This window comes from Nicotiana tabacum, chromosome 8, assembly GCF_000715075.1.
Source record: "Nicotiana tabacum cultivar K326 chromosome 8, ASM71507v2, whole genome shotgun sequence".
Lineage (NCBI taxonomy): Eukaryota > Viridiplantae > Streptophyta > Magnoliopsida > Solanales > Solanaceae > Nicotiana > Nicotiana tabacum.
This window is the reverse complement of record NC_134087.1, coordinates 154,434,501-154,460,696: the sequence shown is the minus strand read 5'-3', so window position 1 is coordinate 154,460,696 and position 26,196 is coordinate 154,434,501. Positions and strand designations below refer to the sequence as shown.

At 40.2% G+C, this 26,196-nt stretch overlaps 2 protein-coding genes across 2 annotated transcripts; one reads left to right on the top strand and one right to left on the bottom strand.

The window, feature by feature from the left end:
- Positions 1–2,963: 2,963 nt before the first annotated feature.
- On the top strand, positions 2,964–11,747 carry LOC142162831 (uncharacterized). Its single transcript, XM_075219802.1, has 2 exons — positions 2,964–10,244; positions 10,791–11,747. Exon 1 carries the CDS (start codon positions 2,964–2,966, stop codon positions 4,227–4,229), a length of 1,266 nt encoding a protein of 421 aa, XP_075075903.1. The 3' UTR covers positions 4,230–10,244; positions 10,791–11,747.
- Positions 11,748–16,507: 4,760 nt separating this feature from the next.
- On the bottom strand, positions 16,508–22,791 carry LOC142162832 (uncharacterized). The gene is made up of 2 exons (XM_075219803.1): positions 22,420–22,791; positions 16,508–20,730 (listed from the first exon to the last, which is right to left on the bottom strand). The coding sequence occupies exon 2, from the start codon at positions 18,096–18,098 to the stop codon at positions 17,454–17,456; it is 645 nt and encodes a 214-aa protein (XP_075075904.1). The 5' UTR covers positions 18,099–20,730; positions 22,420–22,791; the 3' UTR covers positions 16,508–17,453.
- Between the last annotated feature and the right edge of the window lie 3,405 nt (positions 22,792–26,196).

Below are 26,196 nucleotides of genomic sequence, written 5' to 3'. Positions count from 1 at the left end.
TAATTCCCCCAGCCTCAAAATTTGCGTGAAATTGGAAAGGGGTTGCATTTGCAAAAACAGCCATTTGGGTTAAATTGGCATATAGGGGAAGAGATTATGGTTCTTTTCTTCTTTTCTTCTTCAAAAAACTGTTTACAAAAGGGTCAACTCGAGTCAACCCTAACCTTAATCTTCCACAGGAACAAATGAATACCATCCAAGAACCGCCAAAAGTGGTCAGGGAACAGGCTCGGCTACACTTGCATATGTGGTGGAATGATCTAGACGAAGATGGTCAGAAATAGGTGAAAAAGCACTTGGGGTGCTCTTATAGACATCTTTGAAATCAAACCACGGGAAGATCTGATCAAAGCTTTGGTAACGTTCTGGGATCCTGTCCACAATGTCTTTCGTTTCTCAGTTTTCGAGATCACCCCTACTTTGGAGGAGATAGTCGGGTACATCGAATTCAGACGGGATTTGAGGAAGCAACAAATTATATTTCCAAGGGCTCCATCGGTGCACAAGTTCTTTGACCTCCTGAATATTAGTAAACAGACGAATAAGGAACGTGTGAGCAATGGGTGTTGTACTTTCCATTTCATATACTTCAGGTTCGGGCATTCTGCTAGTTTTGAAACGCATGAAAAGGGTCTGAGCAACAAACAAAACAAGGGCCTTTGGCAAATTCATTGTCAGTTTGCATTTATTGTGGCATTCTTGGGAATCATGGTCTTTCCAAATGAGAAAGGGACTGTGGATATTCGTATGGCTAGAATTGCACAAATCCTTACTACCAAGGAAAATCATACACTTGCCCCATTGGTGCTAGCAGATATCTATCGCGCATTGACTTTATGCAAAGTAGGGGCTCATTTTTTTGAAGGTTGCAGCATCATACTGCAAATGTGGTTGATCGAGCACCTTCGCCATCATCCCAGATTCATGAGTTACGGTTTGAGCTCAAATAACTTCATCATTAGTTATGAGGAGAGGATAAAAGATTACAACACACCAGAAGGGTTTGAAGCATGGGTTTCTTATTTGAAAGTTCTTGACGCAGGTCAGGTCGAATGGACTATAGGATAGCTCCCGAGGATAGAGGCCATCTATATGACTGCTACCAAAGGGTACCTGAGGATAATGGGCGTAAGGAGTATTCAGCCATATGCACCGCAGAGGGTCTTGAGGCAATTGGGAAGGTATCAGATTGTGCCTGAAGATGAAGATCTAAGCACCCAGGTCATAGAGTTACATCCAGAAGCTGCATTGCCCGAGGCTGTAGTTCTGCATGATTGGAATAGCTGTCGGTATCTAAAAAATGGCACCCAGGTACCAGATATCGCCAAGGGGGAAGTAGATCTAAACTATGCTACTTGGTTTGAGAGAATGTCTTATGTAAATGATGAGCCAGAGCCCAAGAGGCCCGCCAAAAGGACTCATGTTCAAGCCTTTGATGATAAAATTCAAGAGAGGTTAGCTTGGGGGGAGAAGGAAAAGGAATATAAGGCCATCATCCATAGTCTACGAGAAGAATTGGAAATGTCACCTTCAACAATGATTTGCAGGCACAAGAGGCCTAAGGTGAAGGAGAAGATTGGTGCGAGAAAATGAGGCCCTCAAAGCTCAGGTTTGACAGTTGAAAATTGAAGCCGAGAGCCCAGGCCGAAGCAGGAAAGATGAGAGACTCATTTATAACCTCACTCAAAAGGTACGTGACTATGAAGATGACCTGCAGAAAGCTGAGTCTGAACTAGCAAAAGCACATGCAAGGTTGGATAAAAGTGTCGAAGGTCGTGCAACTTTTGTTCAATAGATGAAAGAAAGATATGAAAGAGGGGTCATAGGTTGGGAAAAGGCAATTGGCAACCTCGAGGGTGAAATAGCTAAACAAGCCAAAAATTTTAAGGCTGAAAGAAAACATTGTTATGCCTTAATGGCACGGCTAGAAAGGGACTTGCAACAGCTCCAAGAGCAGAACCAGGTAGCCGAACGATTTTTGGAGGCCAGAACCGAACAAATTGGGTGTTTGTTGCAAGAGAAGGTCATCATAAGAGAGCGAGTCAAAAGGGTTGCCAACTATATCGCAATGAAGTGCAGTAGCTGTGGGGATATGACTATATCTATGTTCTTCGCTAATATGATGATGTTTGTTCGCCGGGTAATGGAAGATCTCTACCACCTTCAGGGGGATTTGGCGAGTCGGCCCGCATCAAGGCTGAATGACACCCCGCGGGTCCCAGGGACAATTGAGGCATTGATGTATTCGTAATTTCTTGAGTCTATATTTTCTTTCCGTTAAAGTTTGCCAGTTGTTTTGGAGTCTGTAGTTCTGTTATCAGAGTATGTGGGTTGTTTGTTTTTGAGTATGTTAGTTTCTTTCGAGTCTATTAGTTTCAGTCTTTGTAATAGCGTTTTTATATGTATATATGAAAACTGAAAATCCCAAAATGTTTTACTTCACACTTATCCCCAAGAACTACGTTTGGTCTGATTCATGCAATCTCCATAGGATTCGACCGTAACCAAATAAAAGAGAGAAAGAAAGAGCAGAAAAACAAGAAAGAAAAGAGAGAAAATAAATATCAAGAGAGAATAAAAAATAAAGAGAGAACGAAATAAGGAAAAAAAAGAAAGAAAAGGGGGAAGTTTGCAATTGAAAGTAAGAAAAGACCGGGATGACGCATGCAACCGATCAAATACATAATGGAGACGGTTAGCTGCTTAGGTGCATTCATGCCCAATGTGCGGTTTCTAATATGTTAAAGCCTAACCGCTAACAAGATTGTTGTTTGATGTATTGAGTCCAGGCAGGTGGTTAGTTGACTGGCATTTTGGCAACTCACTCCTACAACACCCGATCGAAAGACAGGCTGAATATGGTCGACCAGGAATCGGAAACAAGTATTGTCGACCCATCGAAAGAGGTGGAAGAAATGGACGTTAATGCGATGAGGGAAGAAATGTATAAGCTGAAGTAGTAGATGGCTGAAATGTACCAAGCTTGGGCGAAGGGGCATCCACCACCGATTTATCCCGCCAACCCTGCTTATATCCCACCATCAACCCAACCTCCGGAGTCTCCCACTGTGAACTCATCTCCAGCCTTTCCCCTCTACCAACAATGCCACGGCGCCACTTCCCATACTTCTCAAGCTCCACCACCCAAACAAGAACCATACCCTCCCTCACCAATTACACCTGTTTTTGTGGCACCTCCACCTGCTACATTACACCGATTTTCCAGTGAACCCTTGTTCCAAACTCACGACAACCAGTACTATCTCCCTGAACCCACCTTCAAAGTTCCAGAACCATATCCTTACACCTCTCATCTTGATATTCCGACAGAGACCGAGAAACTTCCCAAAAATCCCGAGCATGAAGAGATGATCAGAAAGGTCAAAAGCTTGGAACAGTCATTCCGAGATATGAGGGGGCTGGGAGGTCAAGTGAGTGTGGCCTATAAGGATTTATGTCTATTCCCAGATGTTCAGTTGCCAGCAGGGTTCAAAATGCCCAAGTTTGATCTGTACGATGGCCATGGTGACCCGGTAGCACACTTAAGAGGATTTTGTAGCAAAATAAGAAGAGCAGGTGGAAGGGATGAATTGCTAATGGCATATTTCAGCCAAAGTTTAAGTAGATCGGCCTTAGAATGGTACACCAGACAAGATCACAACAGGTGGTACACATGGGGCGATTTGGCCCAAGCCTTCGCCTGCCATTTTCGGTACAACCTCGAAATTATCCCAGATCGCCTATCGTTGACAAAGCTGGAAAAGAAGCCCGGTGAGAGCTTCAGGGAATATGGATTCCGCTGGAGAGAGCAAGCAGCAAGGGTTGACCCTTCGATGAAAGAAAACAATATGGTTGATTATTTCTTGCAGTCCTTGGAACCCACTTATTTCGGTCACTTGGTGTCAACAGTAGGTAAGTCCTTTAATGAAGTCGTGAAAATGGGAGGCATGGTTGAAGAGGGACTCAAGTCCAACAAGATCATGAGTCACTCAGCGATCAAGGCAACCACTCAGGCCATTCAAAACGGTACTGGGGGTGTGCTCGGGAAGAAGAAGAAAGAGGATATTGCGACAATTGAGTCAGGAGCTTGGGTTGGATCCAGGAACCTTCCCCGTTACTACAATGGGTCTAGCGCGAACATCTGTCCTCTCTCCACATTGACCAATCTGAAAGTGGAGGATGAAAGGATTCACAAGAACAATATTTGCGTTCGGGGATTCGACAGTTGAGAGAAGGATTCAGTCGGGGACATAGTGCTTGAGCTCACAATAGGGCCAGTTGAATTTACCATGGAATTCCAGGTGCTCGATGTGGCTATTTCGTACAATCTGCTGTTGGGACGACCCTGGATCCATGCGGCCAAAGCAGTCCCATCTAATTTGCATCAAATGGTCAAGTTTGAATGGGATCGACAGGAAATTGTTGTACACGGCGAAGATAATTTGTGTGCCCAACAGTTCCATTGTTCTATTAATAGAGGTTGACGATGACAAGGGACCATGGGTTTATCAGGTTTTCAACACAGTATCGGTAGAGAAAATTCCGGAAAGAAAGTGCGTTCTAACTCCAAAGATGGCTGCGGCATCAGTTATGGTAGCTGTTGAAATGTTGAAAAATGGTTTCGTACCGGGCAAGGGTTTAGGTGCATCTCTTCAACGTATCGTGCAGCCAGTTTCTCTTCCAAAGAATTTGGATACTTTTGCTATGGGGTTCAAGCCTACCATTGCAGACGTGAGAATAGCTAAAAAAATGAAATAGAAAGCATGGGAATTGCCAAAGTCAATCTGACGTCTGTCTAGGTCATTCGTCAGGCCGGGTATCAGAAAGCAACTATTGTCAAAGGTCCCTGGACCATTGATTGGTGCCGATAGAGACTTGGAGATGGGGTTCGAAAGGTTATTCGCTGAGATCAACATGGTTGAGGCTGGGGAAGGGTCCGGCAAGGCAGATGTGCAATTCATGGGACCATGCACAAAAGTCAACAATTGGGAAGCTACTCCTCTTCCTACCCGGAGAGAGTCTTGGTAGTGGGCTTTGATTTTCTTTTAGTTGTCTGGATTATTCGAGGGTCTATAATTCAGATATTATGTTTCGTCTAGTTGGATGTGTTAAAACCCTGTTATGTTTATATTCAATGAAATGCAATTGTTCCTTTCCCTTAATTTCTTCTAATTTTATTTTGTTTTCTTCTTTTGTACAGTTCTTTTTATGCTGATATCAATGACATGACATGCATGAGGAATCTTCGGCCCAGTTTTAAAAGCCAATCTAACTCTAAAATAATAATACAAGAAATTGAGTGTGATGACGAGTTGGAATTTGAGGATGATGAGGCCTATGAAGAAATTAGTAAGGAACTAAGTCATTTTGAGGAAAAGCCCAAACCTAATTTGAATGACACAGAAACAGTTAAACTAGGGGACCAAGAAAATGTCCGTGAAACTAAAATAAGTGTCCATCTGGAACCTCAACTCAGGGAGGAGATAATTAAACCACTGTTCGAATACAAAGACGTTTTTGCATGTTCCTATGACGACATGCCGGGCCTAAGCACTGATTTAGTGGTTCACAAGTTGCCCACTGACCTAGCATTCCCTCCTATCAAACAGAAGCTGAGGAAGTTCAAAACAGATATGAGTGTAAAGATCAAAGAAGAGGTCACCAAGCAGTTCGATGCCAAAGTCATTCGGGTCACCCGGTATCCCACCTGGTTAGCCAATGTTGTGCCTGTGCCGAAGAAGGATGGCAAGACCAGGGTGTGTGTTGATTATCGGGATCTCAACAAGGCGAGTCCAAAAGACAATTTCTCATTGCCGAACATCCATATCTTGATTGATAATTGCGCCAAACATGAGATTGGTTATTTTGTGGATTGTTACGCGGGTTATCATCAGATCTTAATGGATGAGGAAGATGCAAAAAAGACGACATTCATCACGCTGTGTGGAACGTACTGCTATCGGGTCATGCCATTTAGTTTGCAGAATGCTGGGGCAACCTACATGAGGGTAATGACAACAATATTCCATGATATGATACATCAGGAAATCGAGGTGTACGTGGATGATATGATCGTAAAGTCTAGAAAGCAGTCTGACCATGTTAGGGATCTCAAGAAATTCTTCCGAAGGCTTCACAGGTATAATCTCAAGCTTAATCCTGCAAAGTGTGCTTTTGGGGTGCCGTCTGGAAAGTTGTTGGGGTTCATAGTCAGCCGCCGGGGCATTGAACTGGATCCATCAAAAGTCAAGGCCATCTAGGAATTTCCACCTCCGAGGAACAAGACTGAGGTGATGAGTTTATTCGGGAGATTGGATTATATCAGTAGGTTCATCGCTCAGCTCACGACAACTTGCAAGCCAATTTTCAAACTGTTAAAGAAATACATTGCGGTCAAGTGGACATATGAATGTCAGGAGGCATTTGATAAGATAAAGGGGTATTTGTCAAATCCACCTGTGTTGGTCCCGCCAGAACCAGGGCGACCGTTGATTCTATATTTGACTGTTTTGGACAATTCATTCGGCTGCGTATTGGGTCAACATGACATCACTAGCAGGAAGGACCAGGCCATATATTATCTCAGTAAGAAATTCACGCCGTATGAGGTTAAGTACACTCAGCTTGAGAGGACATGCTGTGCCCTGACTTGGGTGGAACAGAAGCTGAAACATTATTTGTCATCTTATACTACCTACCTCATATCTCGCTTGGATCCATTGAAGTATATCAGAAGCCTATGCCCACAGGGAGTCTTGCAAAGTGGCAGATTCTGCTCACAGAGTCTGACATTGTTTACGTGACTCGAACGGCAATTAAGGCACAAGCCTTGGAGGACCATTTGGCCGAGAACCCGGTTGATAAAGACTATGAACCTTTGAAAACTTATTTCCTCGATGAAGAGGTAATGTACATTGATGAGTTGGAGCAAGTTGAGAAGCCGAGATGGAAACTTTTCTTTGATGGGGCTGCAAACATGAAGGGCGTGGGGATAGGAACGGTACTTATTTCTGAAATAGGGCAGCACTACCCTGTCACTGCTCAACTTCATTTTTACTGTACCAACAACATGGCTGAGTAGGAGGCATGTATTCTGGGTTTGAGGTTAGCTGTGGATATGGGTGTCCAGGAAGTCTTGGTCTTGGGTGACTCGGACCTCTTGGTGCACCAAATTCAGGGAGAATGGGAAACACGAGATTTGAAACTCATACCATACAGACAATGTTTGCATGATCTTTGTCAACGGTTTCAGTCAATAGAATTCAGGCATATCCCAAGGATCCATAATGAAGTCACCGATGCTTTGGCTACTCTGGCGTCAATGTTACATCATCCAAATAAGGCTTATGTGGACCCTTTGTAGATTCAGGTCCGTGATCAGCAGGCTTACTATAATATGGTAGAAGAAGAACTTGATGGGGAACCATGGTGCCATGATATCAAAGAATACCTCCGGATGGGGGTATATCCGGTACAGGCCATAGGTGATCAAAAAAGAAGAATTCGCCGATTGGCGAGTGGATTTTTCTTCAGTGGAGGGGTATTGTACAAAAGAACTCCCGATCTGGGATTGCTAAGATGCATAAATGCTAGACAGGCCACAACTATCATGACCGAGGTACACTCCGGGGTTTATGGACCGCATATGAGTGGGTACGTTCTGGCAAAGAAGATTCTCCGAGCAGGTCATTATTGGCTCACTATGGAGTGAGATTGCATCAGTTTTGTGTGCAAGTGTCATTAGTGCCAGGTGCACGGAGATTTGATTCATTCCCCACCATCTGAACTGCATACCATGTCGGCACCATGGCCCTTTGTCGCTTGGGGAATGGATGTCATTGGGCCAATCGAGCAAGCAGCATCAAATGGACACAGATTTATTCTTGTAGCCATTGATTATTTCACTAAGTGGGTTGAAGCGAAAAATTTCAAATCTGTGACCAAGAAAGGAGTGGTCAACTTTGTGCATTCAAATATCATCTGTCAGTTTGGGATTCCGAAGGTAATCATCACGGACAATGGCACTAATCCCAATAGTCATCTAATGATGGAGACATGTCAGCAGTTTAAGATTATACATCGCAATTCCACCCCATATCGCCCCAAGGAGAATGGAGCAGTCGAGGCACCCAACAAGAATATAAAGAAAATACTTCGAAAAATGGTGGAAGGTTCTAGGTAGTGGTACGAAAAGCTATCGTTTGCATTGCTGGGTTATCGCACCACTGTCCGTACTTCAGTAGGAGCCACTCCTTATTTGTTGGTGTATGGCACGGAGGCAGTAATACCCGCAGAAATTGAAATCCCATCGCTTCGGATTGTCGCTAAGGAAGAAATTGATGACATTGAATGGGTCAAAACCCGCTTGGAGCAACTAAGTCTGATTGATGAAAAGAGATTGGCAGCAGTATGTCACGGCCAATTGTACTAACAGAGAATGGCGAGGGCATATAACAAGAAGGTACGTCCACGGAAGTTTGAAGTGGGTCAGTTAGTGTTGAGACGTATTTTTCCTCATCAGGCTGAAGCAAAAGGAAAATTCGCCCCAAACTGGCAGGGACCATTTGTTGTATCCAGAGTATTGTCCAATGGCGCATTGTATTTGATAGATATAGAAGGCAAATGTGTAGAAATGACTATCAATTCCGATACAGTCAAGAGATACTATGTATCATTTCTTTGTTTGATTGCACTTGTTTGTGTTTGGCATATTTTGAAGATTGAAATGACGAAGGCGTTTTGTTCTGCTATCTAAACACTTTATCCCTTGTTACCTCCTTTTGAGCCTTATTTATTTTCTTTCATACCCCTCTTTCGGGATCAACGGCACAATTCAAAAATGCAAGTGCGGAGGATAAGTAAGTGAAAAGAAAAAGAAAGAATGAACAAGAAAGGAAAAGGGAAAAGAAAAATGAAAAGAGAGAAGGAAGAGAAAGAAAAGAAAATAAAAGAGAAAAGAAAAAAGAAAAAAAAGGAGAAAAAGAAGAAAAAAAAAAGAGAAGAATAACAGAAGAAAAAGAGAGAAAGAAAAGAAAGAGAGAAAATAAAATCACAACAACAAAGTAATTTCTATGACATGAACTACGTTCGACCTGATTCCTTTTAAGGATACATAGGCAGCCTCACGGTTCGATCTCATCGGAACAAAAATTCAAAAGTCCCCAAGCAATAAACTGGGGCAGAAGCCGTGGTTGTTGTGGGAAACCTGATTCCGAAAGTTGTAATTCTAACCCATTTGAATTGTTTTGAGCCTTTTATACCCTTTCTTCCTAGCCGTGTCCAAAAGCCCACATTACGGTCCAAAGAAAGACCTTCTGATTAGTCTTTGAGAAATGCCAAGTCAAACAGGTAAAGGTAATTCATGTCGGGGGCAACACTCTGGTTCAAGCAAGAAGGGAATTAAAATGAGAGAGTCTTATTGGTGAAAACCCTCATGGGCACCGTAAGGCGAAAGTGAGTTGAGAGATGAACGAATGAAAGAGGTCTGCTGGTGAAAACCTTTCAAGGCGCCGCAGGATGAACAAGGTCAAGGTTTGGGTAAAGTAATCAGGTCATGGAAATTCTGGGGCAACGAAGTACGACAACTGAAAGTTGATTGGTTGGACAGATTGGGCCGATTAATCCAAAATGCATGTAATGATCATTGGTATCAGCTGTTCCACTCAGATAAGTTTCTTTTTCTTTTTCCTTTTGTAGCAGTCATCTGGTTTTGGATTCTTCTTATCCTTAACCCGCAAAGTCATTGCATTTCATTTTCTTTGGGGTATTTATCTAAAGATGTTTCAATGTCAGTCTTGTTCAAATCAAGTGAAAAAGATTTCAAAGCTCACTACCAACTTCCAAAATTGCAAAGCATGGAGTGGTCAAAGCATACTAAGGATAACATGATGTAAGAGAGGGGTACAAGGAATCACCGAAAGTTTCATCGGTGGAATGGATTGGTAATGTCATGGGAGATGCAAAGGTTTAGATAAAAAGGTCAAAGGTAAAACAACATCATGGTTATAGAACACTCGGTTTGTCAAAGGTCATGGGGTGTGAAAGTCAATCAGAAAGTCAAAGCAGTTCAAGTCCAGTTCGGGGAAGCCAGTCAGAACAATACAATGCAGCGGAAAGATCTTCAGGAAGAATGCCATCAGCTAACCACCATTTTAAACTGACAAATTGTCTTTGATTGAAACAGGGGCAGAAAAGTTTGTTTGTTTCAGAGGAACTCTCCGTGGATAAAGGCAGTCACTGAACAGGTTTGATTTAAGAGTTTTCAGGACCCTCCTGGAAAATTGGACCTAGTTTAAAGTTCAGAAATAGCATAATCTAGAATAAATGTATCCCAAAGGAATATAAGTTGGTTTAGAAGTTTGCAGGTTCGAGATAGGATTCAATTAGGAGTTGCCACGACCCTCCTGAATAATGGGACTTAGTTTAAGATTTCAATTAGATAACAATATTTAGCATAAACTCTGCTGTACGGTAGTATAATTCAGACATGAAAGTTGTCGCCCTTAAGATAAAATTTGACCTTTGATTTTCAGGACCCTCCTAGATAATGGGGAGTAGTTTAAAGATTCTTTTAGATAACAAGATTTACCAGAAGTCACACCTGTAGAAGATATAACTTAGATCTAAAATTGTCATTTAGTTAAGAGTTGTCAGGACCCCCCCCTGAATAATGGGACCTAGCTTTCAAATTCTTAGTAATACTTGGTAATATGATTTAGTTTTACACTCGCATCTGCGCCCAGCCACCAAACTGGGGGCATAAAAATTTCCTCTGTTTTGTCATTTTGTAGAAGTCAGGAGCCCGCCTGGAGAGCAGGGAATACATTTCAAGTCAGTAGTCAGGAGCCCGCCTGGAAAGCAGAGAATACTTTCAAACGCAACAGTCAGAAGCCCGCCTGGAGAACAAGGGAGTACAATTTAAATTTTAGCTTTTAAATTCTTTGTGTTGTCTTCTTGAAGTCAGAAGCCCGCCTGGAGAGCAGAGAGCACTTTCAAACGTAGCAGTCAGGAGCCCACCTGGAGAACAAGGGAGTACAATTTAAGCTTTAGCCTTCAAACTCTCTGTTTTGTCTATTTTTGAAGTCAGGAACCCGCCTAGAGAGAAGGGAGTACTTTCAAGTTGAAGTCAGGAGCCCGCCTGGAGAGCAGGGAATACTTTCAAACGTAGCAGTCAGGAGCCCGCCTGGAGAACAAGGGAGTACAATTTAAGTTTAGCATTCAAACTCTTTGTTTTGTCTATTTTTGAGGTCAGGAACCCGCCTGGAGAGCAGGGAGTACTTTCAAGTCGAAGTCAGGAGCCCGCCTGGAAAGTAGGGAATACTTTCAAGTTTAGCAGTCAGGAGCCGCCTGGAGAGCAGGGAATACTTTCAAGTTTAGCAGTCAGGAGCCCGCCTGGATAGCATGGGAATACATTCACGTTTTGAAGTTAGGAGCCCGCCTGGATAGCATGGGAATACATATCAAGTTCAGCAGTCAGGCATCCGCCTGGAAAAAGGGAAGCATCTCAGTTTACAATTCAAGACGGCAACAAAGGAATTTTACCAAGAGAATACAAGACAACAAGGCAACAAGAAACACAACATCAAGCTTGAAGATCTAGATAGGATTTTGTAAAGCATAGATCACAGTCTAGTCTAGCTTCTTTTATTTTTGACATGGTGTAACAAGGGGATCAGTGAGCAACAGCAACAACAACAACAGTGAAATCACAGCTCCATGGTAGTCCCAGCTACCAAACATTCCTAAACTACACTGACCTGATTCCTTTTTAGCCAAGGATATATAGGCAACCTCGAAAGCAGGGTGCGGTCAAATCTTTCAAAGATGCTTCCCACGGAGTATTCAAACGAGTAAAAATCGCTCATATCTGCTCACTTATCTTTGCACGAAAACTCTTCGCGTTTCCGGGCAAAGAGGGGCAACTGTGAGCACGTGATTTTTGCCCTATATGAACTAATCCTATAAATTCAAAAATAAATAATTTCTTTCAGTGTTTGCAATTTTGTGGATTTTCGTGGCATTTACTGTCAATTGTTTGTATTGTGTTTGTGCATTTTAATTAGTGAAAAATACAAAAAATATGATGCATTTGCATTTAGGATTTAATTCTACATTTTAGGATTAAATTAACAAATTAGTTATTTTATAAAAATTGGAAAAATCACAAAAAATAGTTTATTTTGCACTTTTTAATTTTAATTTAGAATTTTGGTAATTTTTCCTTGAATTTGGTTTTTAATTAGTTGCGGTGATTATTTAGAGTTAGTTAATATAATTTGGTTTAGAAATTAATTTAGGTTTTAATTTTGAAAAGAAAATTTTTTTTAGAATAAAAAGGGAAAACGAATGAAAGATCATTTTGGGCCAAAATTCAAATTTTCCAGCCCCAAACCAATCTCTCACGTTGAAACCCGACGGACCCAAGCCCAAACCCGCCCCGACCCGGTCCAGCCCCACTTCCCCAACCAAACGACGCCGTTTTGATATCCCCATATCTGAGCCGTTGATCTCTTGCAATCCAACGGACATGAACCGTGGGTCTTAATAATATATAAATGTCTGAACGGATCCCCCCTCCCCTCTCAGACCCCCGTCTCTTCGTCTCCCACCATCTCAGAACCCTCCCAATGTAACCTCGTCGTGCACCGCTGCCGAAAATCGCCCTACGACGGCGGTAGGTCTCCGATGGCCATAAAATTTACACCCTAGCTCCCTCTCCTTCTCCTCAGTCCAAATCCACACCCCTTTTTCCTCGAATCTTCACCAGACTCGTCGAATCTGGATTTGAAGATGAGCCCTAAAAATTCAAAAATCCCAAATCGAGTTGCTGTGAAAGATTTAGGTCTAATATGACATTATTCGTGTATTCTTTTCAAGAACACATGATTAATATTAGATTTGGCCGAAAATTCGAAGATTTGAAGAGTCGGGTTCCATTCTACACTGTCCGAGTTTTGGTAGGTATTTTTTTTACTTTTTCTTTTTCTATCTTTCTACTTCTTCTCTTTTCTGTTCGTTCTCGTTGTCTCTCTCCCTCTCCTCAGGTCTCTCCTTAGTTAGATTTCTTGATTTGAATTTGGTAAAGTATTAAAGCAGTGATTACAAGTTTCTGTGTTTATATGGTGTTTGTATTTATGCCGTGAGTTTTTAAAATTTTCTCGTAAAAGTTCTTGAAGATTCCATTTTAGTTTATGCATATTGCCCGTTCGAGTTCTGTTATGCTTGTCCAATCATATGATTGGATCAGGTTAATTCGAATATGTGGTTTGTTTGTAGCTCGTCGTTTTAATTTTAAAAAAAAATTAGTCTGTTGGGCTTATTTTAGTTATGAAAGGTTCAAGAAATTTTGTTTGAGCTTTCGATGTTGTTTGGGCTTTGAGGATATTTTCGAATCCTTCATAGGGGCCTGTTAAGTGTTGGGGTCAAACTTGACCCATCAACATTTCAAATGGGGTCAATTCGATCCATAGCTCTGCCTGGCCCAGGGGTAATTAACAGGGTTTAAAAGGGTAAATTGAGAAGCCTGGGTAAGGAATCTTTTGATAACTGTCTAGGAAGCTTCCTAAAAGCTGAAAAAGGCCTTACTTGGCCAACAAGTCAGAAGTTTAGGGACTAAGTAGCCAAAAAAAAATTGAAAAGGACTAAAATAAAATAACTAGACCCTAAAACTGCCCTAGTAACTTGCCTATAAAGGCATTGTTACTTGAGGATGAAGGGGGATTTTTTTTGAGGGCTGAAATCCAAAAAAATACAGAAAACTGCAAAAAAAATCACAGGAGATTTGGAAAAGCTAGAAATCTAGAAAACTTCTTTGATTTTCTAAAGTAGTTTTCTGATTCACATAGATTTAACATGGTTTGAGTTTAATTTCCGGAAAATTTTGGGTCAAGCTGTGTTAAAATTACTGTTCTATTGGACTTATAATCGATTCTGTGGGTTCAATTTCTTCAATCCGGGGTTGTGTTGTAGCTGGTATTGCTGCTTATCTGCTGATACTATCTTGTTGTGCTGATCCCCATCGTTTCTCTTATTTTTCTCTCCAGGTACACATTTTCTGAATTTAAAGCCATGTATGAAGTTTTGACTTGCAGAATGAAATGAAATAGCTCCAATATGTCTTGGCTCCTTAGATCAGTGCTACTGTTTCCGTGTCCTATGATTTGTTATTTACTTAGTACAGTGACGGTTTATTATGATGGCTGTAACTAATAGGTTGCTAACATGAAAATTAGCTGCAACAATTATTGTTTGACTAGTTGCATAGTAGTTTAATAGGAATGGGAAAGACACTCAGCTGAATTATGTTGGTTAAACAATCATACAGTTTTTTTTGTGCTTTTGGGTATGAGTTTCGCTGCATCTGCTCTTTTATTGTTTATATTTTTGCAAATTATGGTTTAATCTCAAGTTGATTGTGATGATTTAAGCATGTACGCTATTGAAAAATGTTTAGGGGATGATAATTGGTAGCTGCAGTTTGTCAAATTCAGTTTACTGGTGTTTGTACTTGGTCATTTCACGCATTAGGGTCTGTCCATAAATGTTACAGCTTAACAGAGCCATCTTTGGGATTATGGCTTTATAGAGGTCAGTTAGTCCCAAGTGTTCGTTGCTCGAATTGTTTGAACCAGCCTTAGGGGGTTATTCAGCAGTTGGGGAAATGAGTCTTCCTTTTGAAAGATAAAACAGTAAAGTGCATCTTTATTCAGTGCTTCAATAGTCATGACCCATAGTTTTGTCCATTTGTTTGATGATTGGAGATGTGAAATGCTAGAGGTCAATCTCCTATTTGGTTTATGGATTCGAACTTGTGTCCTATTTCTTGCTAAGGCTACCGTGTTTCAATTTGGGCTCTATTGAGCCTAAACGCAGAGAGCTGGTCTGGGATGAGAATAAGGCATTAGGCCTTGATCCTAAATCTCCCCTTTTCCTCCTCGTGTGTACAAACTGGGACTGTTAACGAGTTTGGCCCAAATTATTTCAATTCGTAAGTGTTGTATACGTCATGGGGTTTGGACTCAAAAGGAACGGACCATTGTTTATTTATTCCATTTTAAGCTTTAGTTTTAACTTACCATTTTTGAGTTCTTTTGGGCTTCCTCTTTATTTAAGTCAGACCATTTCGAATAATTAAGAGGTGAGCCATAATTAGACACTTAGTAACAAATGGCTCTTGTGTTAATCTCATAATGTAGATGTAAATAACAAATGTTCGTAGAGAAACCTTAGGGCCGTTTAAAATACTATCGTGATTGTGGACACGTTCGCGTGACACTGTTACGATTTCTAAAAATAAATCAAGTATGCGTTCGCGCAACTTCGGCTAAACTTTCTCAATAATAATAAAAGCGTTATTAATTGTGGACACGTTCGCGTGACATGATTTTTGACGTGCCAAAAATGGGTACACGTACGCGTGACCCGTTTCAAGATAATTTTCTTAATTTAAAAGCGGTTAAGAGGTGAAAGCACATAGGTTCCAAAATGAGTAAGTAAACAATTTAGTAAGCCAAATATAACCAAAGCAACCGTGCTAGAACCATGGAACTCGGGAATGCCTAACACCTTCTCCCGGTTTAACAGAATTTCTTACCCGGATTTCTGTGTTCGCAGATCGTAAATAGAGTCAACTTCCTCGATTCGGTATTTTAAACCGATGACTTGGGACACCTTAAATTATCCTAAGTGGCGACTCTGATTTTTAACAAATAAACGATCCCGTTTTGATTGTCCTTTAATTGAAAAAACTCATTTATATTTATACCCCTTACGGGGTGTAAGTAAAAAAGGAGGTGTGACAGGTGTGACTGAACCCCAGAGAGAGGCTGCCTACGTATCCTTTCGGAATCAAGTCGAACGTAGTTCAGGAAACTTTTTTTTGATTTTCTTTTGTTTTTCTATTTTGTTTTATTTTGTTTTCTCTTTCTTTTTCCTTTCATTTTTTCTCTATTTTTTCGTTTCTTTTTCTTTCATTTTCTTTGTATTTTCTTCCTTTTTTGTATCTTTCTTTTCTTCTCCTTTTTTCATTTCATTTTTTCTCAATTTTTTAATTTTTTTTTTCAATAACACTTTTAGGTTCCAAAGAGGGTAATCAAAGAAGAGTAACCGGCTCAAATAGTTTACAAAAGGGTTCATGGTGTTTGGGTAGCAAGAATGAAAGCCTTCGTCATCCCAACCGGAGAATATTAATACTATATAGAGGATCAAACATAGTACCTTTTGACTGCATTTGCATTGACAATTATTACAGGGACATTTCCTTCGATGTGTCCCAAGTACAATGCACTTTTTTGGCAGTACTCTTGTTGCAATGTATGGACCTTTCCAATCTAGAACCAATTTTCATTCAGCTCTTCCAACTCTTTGTTTTATTTCCTTAAACATTGTCTTCATTGCGATCTAATTCTTGATTCATTATTTCAAAGTCTGACAGCGTTTCAGGATTTGGGCATGAAGTCCGAAAGCATGTCATGCTATTGAAATCTGCATTTAAAAGAACTAAAAAGAGAATAAGAAAAATGACAAGATTAAGAAAAGAGACACTCCTGGACAATGAAATTTTAATTTTATTTGATTTTTCGAATTTTTTTATTTTATTTTTGAAGTTAGAAGGGTTTACATCGAAAAGTAGAACAATAAAGTAAAACATCCAGATCACACCTTGAAATAATTCGGACACAGAAAGGATAGCAAGACTGGCTACCGAGACTCCCGTCTGATGGGAAACGTTTAGGCTTGGCGACCGTTTTTCGGCTTTTCTTCTGTCTCGACAATGGCTATAATGACCTTCAATGCCGGATCAAATTTCTCATCTTCAAAAATTATTCTGACTATTGGCCTGCTGTTGTTGGCAGGCAACAAATTGTTCATCACATCAAGAGCTTCTTCATCCTGAAAAACAATTCTTTCGGCTTCAATCAAATCTTCAACTACCCTTTTGAGGGTCCAACAGTCCTCTGTACTATATCGTACTGCCCCAGAGTGGTATTCACATCTAGCATCAGCTCGGTGTGAGGGGGACTCGGGGTTTGGCCAGTTCGGGGCCACTGGCTACAACAGATTTAGCCTGATTAGCTTCTAGAACAAGCTTGAATACGATTCACCAATAGAGGTGAACTGATTCTTTCTGAAAGGATCTCTTGGGCGAGGATTGTATTGGGGATCATTTGGTTGAGGATTATATGAAGCTTGGTAAGGATGGGCATTTCTGGAAGGTGGACTCGGTTTTCTGGATAATTTGTGGCCGCGGGTAAGGCTGCGCGTTCATCACCGCATAGGGAGGCGATGCCACAGCATAAGTAGCATCTTGAAAGGGATAATAGTGTTGATGGACCTCAAGAAGCATATCTGATTGGCTGAATGACCTGCGGGCCCCCTTTCGAGCTTGAAGCTGTCATGGCTCCCTCTTCACTTCCATTGTTATTCATCAAACCCTCCGAACCATTCTGAGCAGCCTATGATGTGGCCTTAAAAGCAGAGTGACTCAAGATTCGACCTGTTTTTAAACTATTTTCAACCATTTCCCCAATTTTGATAGCCTTAGCGAATGACTTTCCCAGAGCAGACATCATGTTCTGGAAGTAGTCCACCTCTTGGGCCTGTAAAAAGACAGTGACCATTTCAATTTCGTCCATTGGAGGCTTTACCCTGGCAGCTTGCTCACGCCATTTGACATCATATTCGCGGAAGCTTTCAGCAGTTTTCTTTTTCAAATTGGACAAAGCGTTTCTGTCGGGAGCGATGTCCACATTATAGTGGAACTGGCAGGCAAAATCTCGAGCCATATCGTCCCACACATGCCAATGAGTAATTTCTTGATGCGTATACCACTCAGAAGCGATTCCGGTGAGGCTTTCCGCAAAATATGCCATTAACAGCTCCTCTTTTCCACCAGCACCTCTCAACTGGTTACAGTATCGTTTCAGGTGAGCGACCGGGTCTCCATGCCCATTGTACTTTTCAAATTTTGGCATCTTGAATCCAGCTGGCAAATGGACATGGGAAAATATATAGGGGTCAGAGTATGAGACACTCTTTTGGCCACTCAGACCTTGCATGTTTCTCAGGCTTTGTTCCAGGCTCTTCATGTTCCAAGCCATTTCCTCTTGCTCGGGATTTTTAACAACCTTTTCTTGCTCCACCGGGAGATTATATTGCGGAGATTGAGTGAAAGAGTACGAGGTCACATATGTTATTTTTGATTGAAGCTATGGATCCTGAAAGGTGAACATTGGAGACGGTACCCTTGAAACCGATGCCTGGGGGCGAACCACAGAAGGCATGCCAGGATCATTGAACAACATTAAAGAGTGCCCACATGGGATGAGCGGGTTGGGAACAGGGGCGTTGGTAACCTCACCTGACTTGAGGGTCAACTCAGGGAACCCAGGGATTGCACTTGGCGGCTCTCTACCATTAGACCAGGCATCCCACATTTCCAATATGCAGAGACGCAACATCTTATTCTTTTCAGCAGATGCTGACTCTAGCTGTAGAATAGCCGATGTCGGGCTATCCTCAGGACTGACGATTAGTAGATTGCTTGCGGAGGCCATCTGTGCCTTTGGATCTTGTGAAGGAGGGGAGGCTAGACTACCAACAAAACCAACCAACAAAACCTGGCTAGTTTGCACACCCAACAACCTTGTTAGTTTTGAGACATTTAACATATAGGAAATCATACGTTGGGATGCAATGCACCTAACAGTTAAACACTTCTACCATGTGTTTGAACGGCTGCATGTTTCATCCCGGCCTTAATTAACCTTTTTTTTAATCTGCACCTCTTTTCTTCATTCTTGCTTCTCTCTAATCACTCTTGATTTTTTTCATTTCGTTTGTGTCGCTCTTTTATTTCTTGGCACTCTCTTTTCCTTTTTTTTGTTTTATCACCTTTTTATTTTTTGTCACTCTCTTTTTTCTGTTTGTTTTTTCACTCTTTTCTTTCCCTTTATTTTTCACTCAATTTTTCTTTCTCATTTTTTTTCAGTTTATTTTTCACTCACTTTTTTTATGGTTATGATCGAATCCGATGGTGATTGCCGACGTATCATGACGCTGCATGAATCAGATCTTGCGTAGTTCGGGAAGATTGGGAATGGAGTAAATAAACTAACTTTTTTTCTCTTTTTCTTGTTTTTATAACATTGAGACCATGAAAGCTTTAAGGCAAAAGAAAAATAATGTTTTTTTTAATTTTTTGTTTTGTTGTTTTTTTTTTGGAATTTTCGAAAGTAATGCTTTAATAGAAGAAAGGAAATATATTTTTTTTGGATTATTGATTTTGACCTTTTGTTTTTTACAGAAAGACTTCTGAAAATTTCTTTTCTTTTGATTTGAATTTGGGCATTTCAAAAGTAAAAAGAAAATATTTTTGTTTGAATTTTTATTTGTTTTCTTTTTCTAAAGAAGAAAGAAAATATTTTTGGATTTTGGATGTTGCCTCTTAATTTTCGAAAGAGAGACTTTTAAGAAAAAATTTCAAATTTTTGATTTATTTTTATTTATTTACAAAAGTACTTCTAAATAAAAACAAAAATATTTTTGGACTTCAATTTAAAAAAAAAATGAAAAAAAGACTTTTAAACAAAGAAAAGAATTTTATTTTTATTCTTATTTTTTTGAAATTTCGGGATAAGACTTCTTAAAAAGGTAGGAAAAAAAATTTTGTTTTTTTTTTGAATTTTGATTTGGCTTGTGGATTTTCGAAAGGACTTTTTAAGAAAATATTTCGGATTTCTGAGTTTCTCTTCATTCTTTTTTTCTCTCTTTAATTTACAAATGTACTTTTAAAGAAAAACAAAAATATTTTTGGACTTTTATTTCTCAAATTTTTTACAAAAGAAACACTTCTAAAAAAGAAAAGAATATTTTTGGATTTTTGTTTCTGATTTGGTTTTGGGAAAAATACTTCAAAATGAAGGAAGCCCGTGTTTTGGAATTTGACTGATTTTTTTTTTTTTTTTAATATTTTTTATTTCATTTTCTCGTATGAAAGACTTCGGAAAGAAAGAAACTACTCTTTTTTGAGTTTAAAAACAACTTCTTTTTTTGGATTTTCTAAGGATAGATAAGAAGGAACTAAAGGAAACTTATTTTGGATTTTTGAAAATTGGGGTTAGAACCGATGAGGTTTGCCTATGTCTCTCACATCCGGTGAGAATCAGACCCGCGTAGTTCGGCCAGTTTTGACATAATAGAAAAACATGAAGTATTTTGAAATCATTTTCTCTTCCTTATTTCTTTTCTCTCAAAATTTCGGCAGAATTTCGGTATATTTTGGACACCAGGTTTTTCAAAAGTGGGTAATTATCTCTCTCATACCTCAATTGTTTTTTCCAATTTCCTCCCTAATCTAGCAACCGATCAACATGCAAATCGAAGCAAATAATTGTACAAGTAGCATATAAAATATGCATCAAGATGGTCTTTTGATTTTGGAGTCCACCTGTCCTGGACGGATCCAACCCCTGTGTTGAGTTCCCAAAGTAAAATGCACATGATGCAAACAAACGTTCCTACTAGAGATCCGGCATGAGGCTGAGTTATTCTAGGTTTAAAACCTTGGTATATTGTTCTAGACTTGGTGTACCCGAGCGGACAACTCGAGCCCGGGGGGGAGGGCTACGTACCGGGAACCAAAAGGCCATCCGGCTTTGTAACTTGTCCGAGCCTCTTTCTAATTTAAGGTATGATACTAACAGAAGAGGAGTCACGCCAGCATTCACATCCCTGAAGATGAGAAGAGAAGGGTTTCGTAACAGTTTATATACAGTTCAAATAATATCAAAGCGGTAAAGAGCGACATTTAGCACATTAGGCCCAAACATGTAAAAATCAGATAATAAATAAAGCCAAGTATAACAGTTATTCTAAGCTTGAATTCTTGAACCCTGAACCAAAGTTCTGGGTGACTTTCCCTAGCAGAGTCGCCAGAGCTATCACACCTCCTTTTTACCGCCCGAGAGGGGATATAAGGGAGTTGTTCCAATTAAAATGACATTAATCGAAATGGAATTATTTTATTTAATTTTTTAGAGTCGCCACTTGGAATAATTTATTTGTTGGTGTCCCAAGTCACCAGTTTATTTTTAAATCCCAAATCGAGGAAAGTATCGACTTTATTTAAAAGTTTGCGAACCAGAAATTCTAGATAAGGAATTCTGTTAACTCGGGAGAAGGTGTTAAGCATTCCCGAGTTTCGTGGTTCTAATACGGTCGCTTAAACAATTAATAATTGACCTATTATCTGATTTACTACACATTTAAAACCTATTGTGCATTTTTAACCTTATAACCGCTTTTAATTATTTTTATGGAATTATTCTGGAACAATTCACGATTGTCGTACACTTGTTTGTTTGATACACAGTGTGAATCATGTCAGGGGAACTGTACCCACGATCTACATCATGTTTAATTTATTAAAGTTATTAGAAGTTGTGGTCGGGTCACATAAATGTACCCTCGGATTTGGAATTAGGTATCACAGCTACGTCACAGGAACCGTACCTGTAGCTATAAGGATTTTATTATAAATGCGCCTAAAGCAAACTACGAATGTTCAAAATGTTTTTTACACTAAGTTATAATATTAATGTGAGGGCCATAGATTAGGTGATTCAATTGTGAATGGCACACCTCGATTTATTTTTGAAGGATTGTACTCAACTAAAGCGAACTAAGGATGTTCATATTTAATACTAATTTGAAATTAGTATAAAGCTATATACCCATTAGGTTATTTAGTCAGGGCCAAACCAACATTGAATTTGTATTGGGCTCAGAATTCAGCCCAAAAATGAAAGAGATTCAAGGCATTTTGCTACAAATTTAGCTAATAGTGGCCAAATTAGCTCATTGATAAGCTATTTCTATCGAGAACAGGTATACATGAAGATGATCAGCAAACATGATCATTAGACAGCCCTTACTGAGAATTATAAGTCAAATGGAACTCTACGTATGCATCACAATTCACATAAGAATTTGCCAAACAAACATGATGTTAAGTGAAAAGTTGGCTATCCCGCTAAGAAATTCAGCAAGAAAACAAAACAAAGATATCCAACAACCTCCAAGGTTCCTTCTTACGAGTCAAAATAATCTAATCACAAAAAGGTAAATAGAAAAACCCAAGATAGATATTAGATACAATACCAAGAAATATACAATTAAACATCAACAAAATTTCACAGAGCGAGGGTGAAGTTTAACTCTAAATGAATATTAACGCAGATCAAAAGTCTTCTAGAATTTAAGAAGAAAGCCAAAGTTCAAATAATAAACAGAAAATTTTAGAGGCATAAATAGACAAGTGAGCAGATTTCTTTCCGATTAATAGAATTTCTGAGTTTGCAGCTCTGTTTAGTTAGAAAAAAAATGAGCCAAACATTGAGCAACGACCAAAAAAGAACTAACCGGACACGAACACGACGGAACCTCGAATTGGCACCTCTGATTTGCTTTGTGTCTGCGTGTTGTTCATGTATGTGGGGGTCGTCGTTTATGGCATTTTTCGGAGAGCTGTTAAGAACGGGAAGAAGCAGAAGCGACGATGGGTGAAGGGAGGAGGGGAGTTTTGCTATTGATTTTCGCTGCTTAGATTTCAAGTCTTGGAGACCATTTTCATTGAAGAAGAAAGGGAAATGGTTGTTTGTATGTTTGATGAGAGCAGGGAGTCGTTGGTTTGGTTAAGAATCAGCCATGGAAAATGGCTGCTTGAAGAAGATGATCGATAGAGGGGGATTTTGATGTTGAAAAACGGCGGATGAAAAAGTCTAAGGTCTAGGTCTAGGGGTCTAGCTTAGTTTTTATTAAAGGGAGAAGGGTTTTTTTAGGGTATTAGGCTTTGGGCTTGAAGGGATTTGGGTCATGAATTTGGGCTAATTAACTTTGGCCCAATATAGTAAGACTAAATCAAAATCTTTTTTTTCATTTTTCTTTTTCTTTGATTTTAAAATTTAATAAAATCCTAAATCAATCTAATTTGTAAAAATTAAAATTGTTTATCTATTAAAATAACTAATTAACTTAAAACTAAATAAAAATACTACTTTCTAAAGACTAAAAGCTAAATATGTAAAAATGACCATTTTTGTGATTTTTCTTAATAAAATTAATTCCTACATGCAAATTGAACCTAAGATGGCATGAAATTAAAATGTGACAATTTTAATGATTTTTCTATGATTTAAAAATATTAAAAATGCATGAAATGCAACTAAATAAAGAAAAACTTCTACAATCCCTTAAAAATCATTTTTGGTTAATTTTTAGGAGTTATTTTCATATAGGGCAAATATTAGGTGTTCACAGAGGTCTTATATTGTTTATAATTCCTCTTGGAGGTTTTACATTTTCTAGTATTGCCGCATGGAGGGCTTTCGGGCTCGAGGTTGCCTGTTTGGGGTCTTACAGCCTTGAGTTTCTGATTGCTCGAAGGGATGACAGTTGACGACAGTCCCCGAGATGTCAAAATATTTTTGGCTCTAGAGCCATTCTTTGTAAACTTAGTGTTGCCTCATTGAGGGCTTACGAGTTTGAAGTTTCCGACCCGGAGGTCGTATGGCTTCGAGTTTTTGACGTCAGTTCCCGAGGGTTCGGGAAATTTCTGGCTCTAGAGTCGTTTCTTGTAAAAAATAACAGACTTCTTTGAAGTGTAAAGCATTTTGATGGAGGAAAAATATTCTTTGACTACTTGGAACAAGTATACATGTTTTCGTTGTCAGGCGTTCGGTTATTCTATGAGGACACGGTTCGTTCGACCGTTTGGCCCGATACATCGTTTTCCTATCGAGACCCTTTATGGCACATTTTTGACTTCTCTAAGGAGGTGATCTCCCGGGGGATGCCCCCCCAGTATTAGGGGTTTACTGGAGAGAAGCCTTGGATACTTGTTGATTTCTCCTTAGGTAGCATATAGATGTTGCCTCGTCAAAAACCTTGCCGGCGAAACCCTTCTTGGGATAAAATCCGATCGAAGGAAAAGAGTGCAACGCATGATTTAAAACCTAAGGTCTTCAAGCTGGACAATGCTTCGACTGTTCTGATCGGACACCTGCACAAAGGTTACTGTAAGATAAAATAAAAAGGAGACAATTATACCTTAGCAGTGATGGCGCTTTGAGCCTCGACATGCTTCCAACGTTTGTTCCAGGGACACAGCACGGTCCTTTGCTTGTTTTATTCGGGTGTAGCTGAGAATGTGACTCGAGATTGCTACTTCACTGTTTGCTGATCTTGTGGCTCCTTCGATATTGAAGGCGTCAATGTCGGTGCCACATCGTGCACCACGAACATTTCCCTCGCTGCATGTTTTCCCCAAACACGGTTTTTATTCTGTCCTTCATCGGAAACTTCATCATTTGATTAAGGTTGATGGTACTGCTCTCATGCAGTGTATCCATGGCCTTCCGAGCAAGGCATTGTACCTCATATCTCCTTTGATGATATGGAATTTGACATCTTGGGTCGTGCCGGCCACGTTGACCGGGAGGGTGATTTCCCCTTTTGTTGTTTCACTTGCCATGTTGAATCCGTTGAGAACTTGAGAGGCTAGCATGATTTGGTCAAGTAGTCCGAGCTGATCCACCACCCTCGACCTGATAATGTTGGCTGAGCTACCTGGATCCATAAGTACACGTTTAATTTGAAATGTATTCACAAGTAAAGAAATTAGTAGTGCGTCGTTATGAGGCTAAGACAGGGTCTCAATGTCCTCGTCGTTGAATGTGAGAGCGTCATCGGGTATGTAACCTCGAGTCCGTTTTTCCTGGTGATGGATATTTTTGTTCGTTTGATAATGGTTTCTTGCGGGATGTCGATCCCTCCGATGATCATGTGGATGATATGTTGCAGCTCATCTGTTTCATTTGTCTTGTTCGCCTCTCTTTGCCGGAACTGATTTTTGGCTCGGTCTCTAAGGAACTCTCGGAGGTGCCCTTTGTTGAGTAGCTGGGCTTCTTCTTCTAGGAGCTGTCTACACTCTTCGGTCCTATGACCATCTGTGGCATGAAATTCGCACACTAAGTTGGGGTTCCTCTACAACGGATCTGATAGTACAGGTTTTGGCCACCTGGTGTCTCTAATTTTACCGATGGCAGATACAATTTCTGGAACGACAACGTTAAAGTTGTATTCCGACATGCGGGGTGCCTCCATCGGTTGTGCGTATCTGTCAAATCCGGCTCTGCTCACGAGTCCCCGAGGATTCTGACCTCGATTTGTCCTTCGATCATTTCGAGGTATGTTACGCCTTGGGGCATTTCTCCTATCTTCGGTATATGGTTGGTATCTTTCTTTGTTTCACTTTGGCTCATTTGCCAGGAGTCTACTTGGATATATCGAGCCTGAGGGGGCTCCCAGTTGGTCTTCCTCGACCCTAATCTTCGACTGATATCATTTTTGGACATCCGACCAAGTCACGATGGTATATTCATCCAAATTCTACTTCAGCTGCTTCGAAGCCATTGAGCTTCGTTCGTTCAAACCTTGGGTGAAGGCCTGTACTGCCCAGTCATAGGAGACTGGTGGTAATTCCATTCACTCCATTTGAAAGCGATACATGAACTCCCACAGCATTTCGTTTTCTCTTTATTTGATTTTGAAGACATCGGATTTCCTTGTAGCCACCTTGATGGCACCAACATGTGCCTTTATAAAGGAATCTGCCAGCATGGCCAATGAGTCTATCAAATTCAGAGCTAGGTTATGATACCACATCATGGCCCCTTTCGAAAAAATTTCTCCAAACTTTTTTAGCAGGACGGATTCGATCTCGTCATCCCTCATTTCGTTTCCCTTCACCGCACAAGTGTAAGTAGTGACGTGCTCGTTGGGGTCCGAGGGTCCGTTGTACTTCAGAAGATCAGGCATTCAAAATTTCTTTGGGATAGGCTTTGGAGCGGCATGTCACGACCCAAACCGAAGGGCCGCGATGGAAACCCGGTACCTTACTCAATCGAGTACCAACGTAACATATCTTTCTTAACAAGTTATCATGAGTAAATGAGCCAGAAAACCCGTCATGAGAGAACAAGAATAAAACATAAGGGAATACTCAACATATGAAGACCCAACATGATATACAAACTAATATATGTGACATACGGGCCTATAAGGCCGACATGACCATTAGTAAACTCGAAACATAGGCCGACAAGGCCATACAAGTATCCATACACCTGACATCTGTCA

Coding starts and splice junctions, on each gene's coding strand:
- LOC142162831 (XM_075219802.1), top strand. CDS start 2,964: ATGGCTGAAATGTACCAAGCTTGGGCGAAGGGGCATCCACCACCGATT.
- LOC142162832 (XM_075219803.1), bottom strand. CDS start 18,098: ATGGCTTGGAACATGAAGAGCCTGGAACAAAGCCTGAGAAACATGCAA.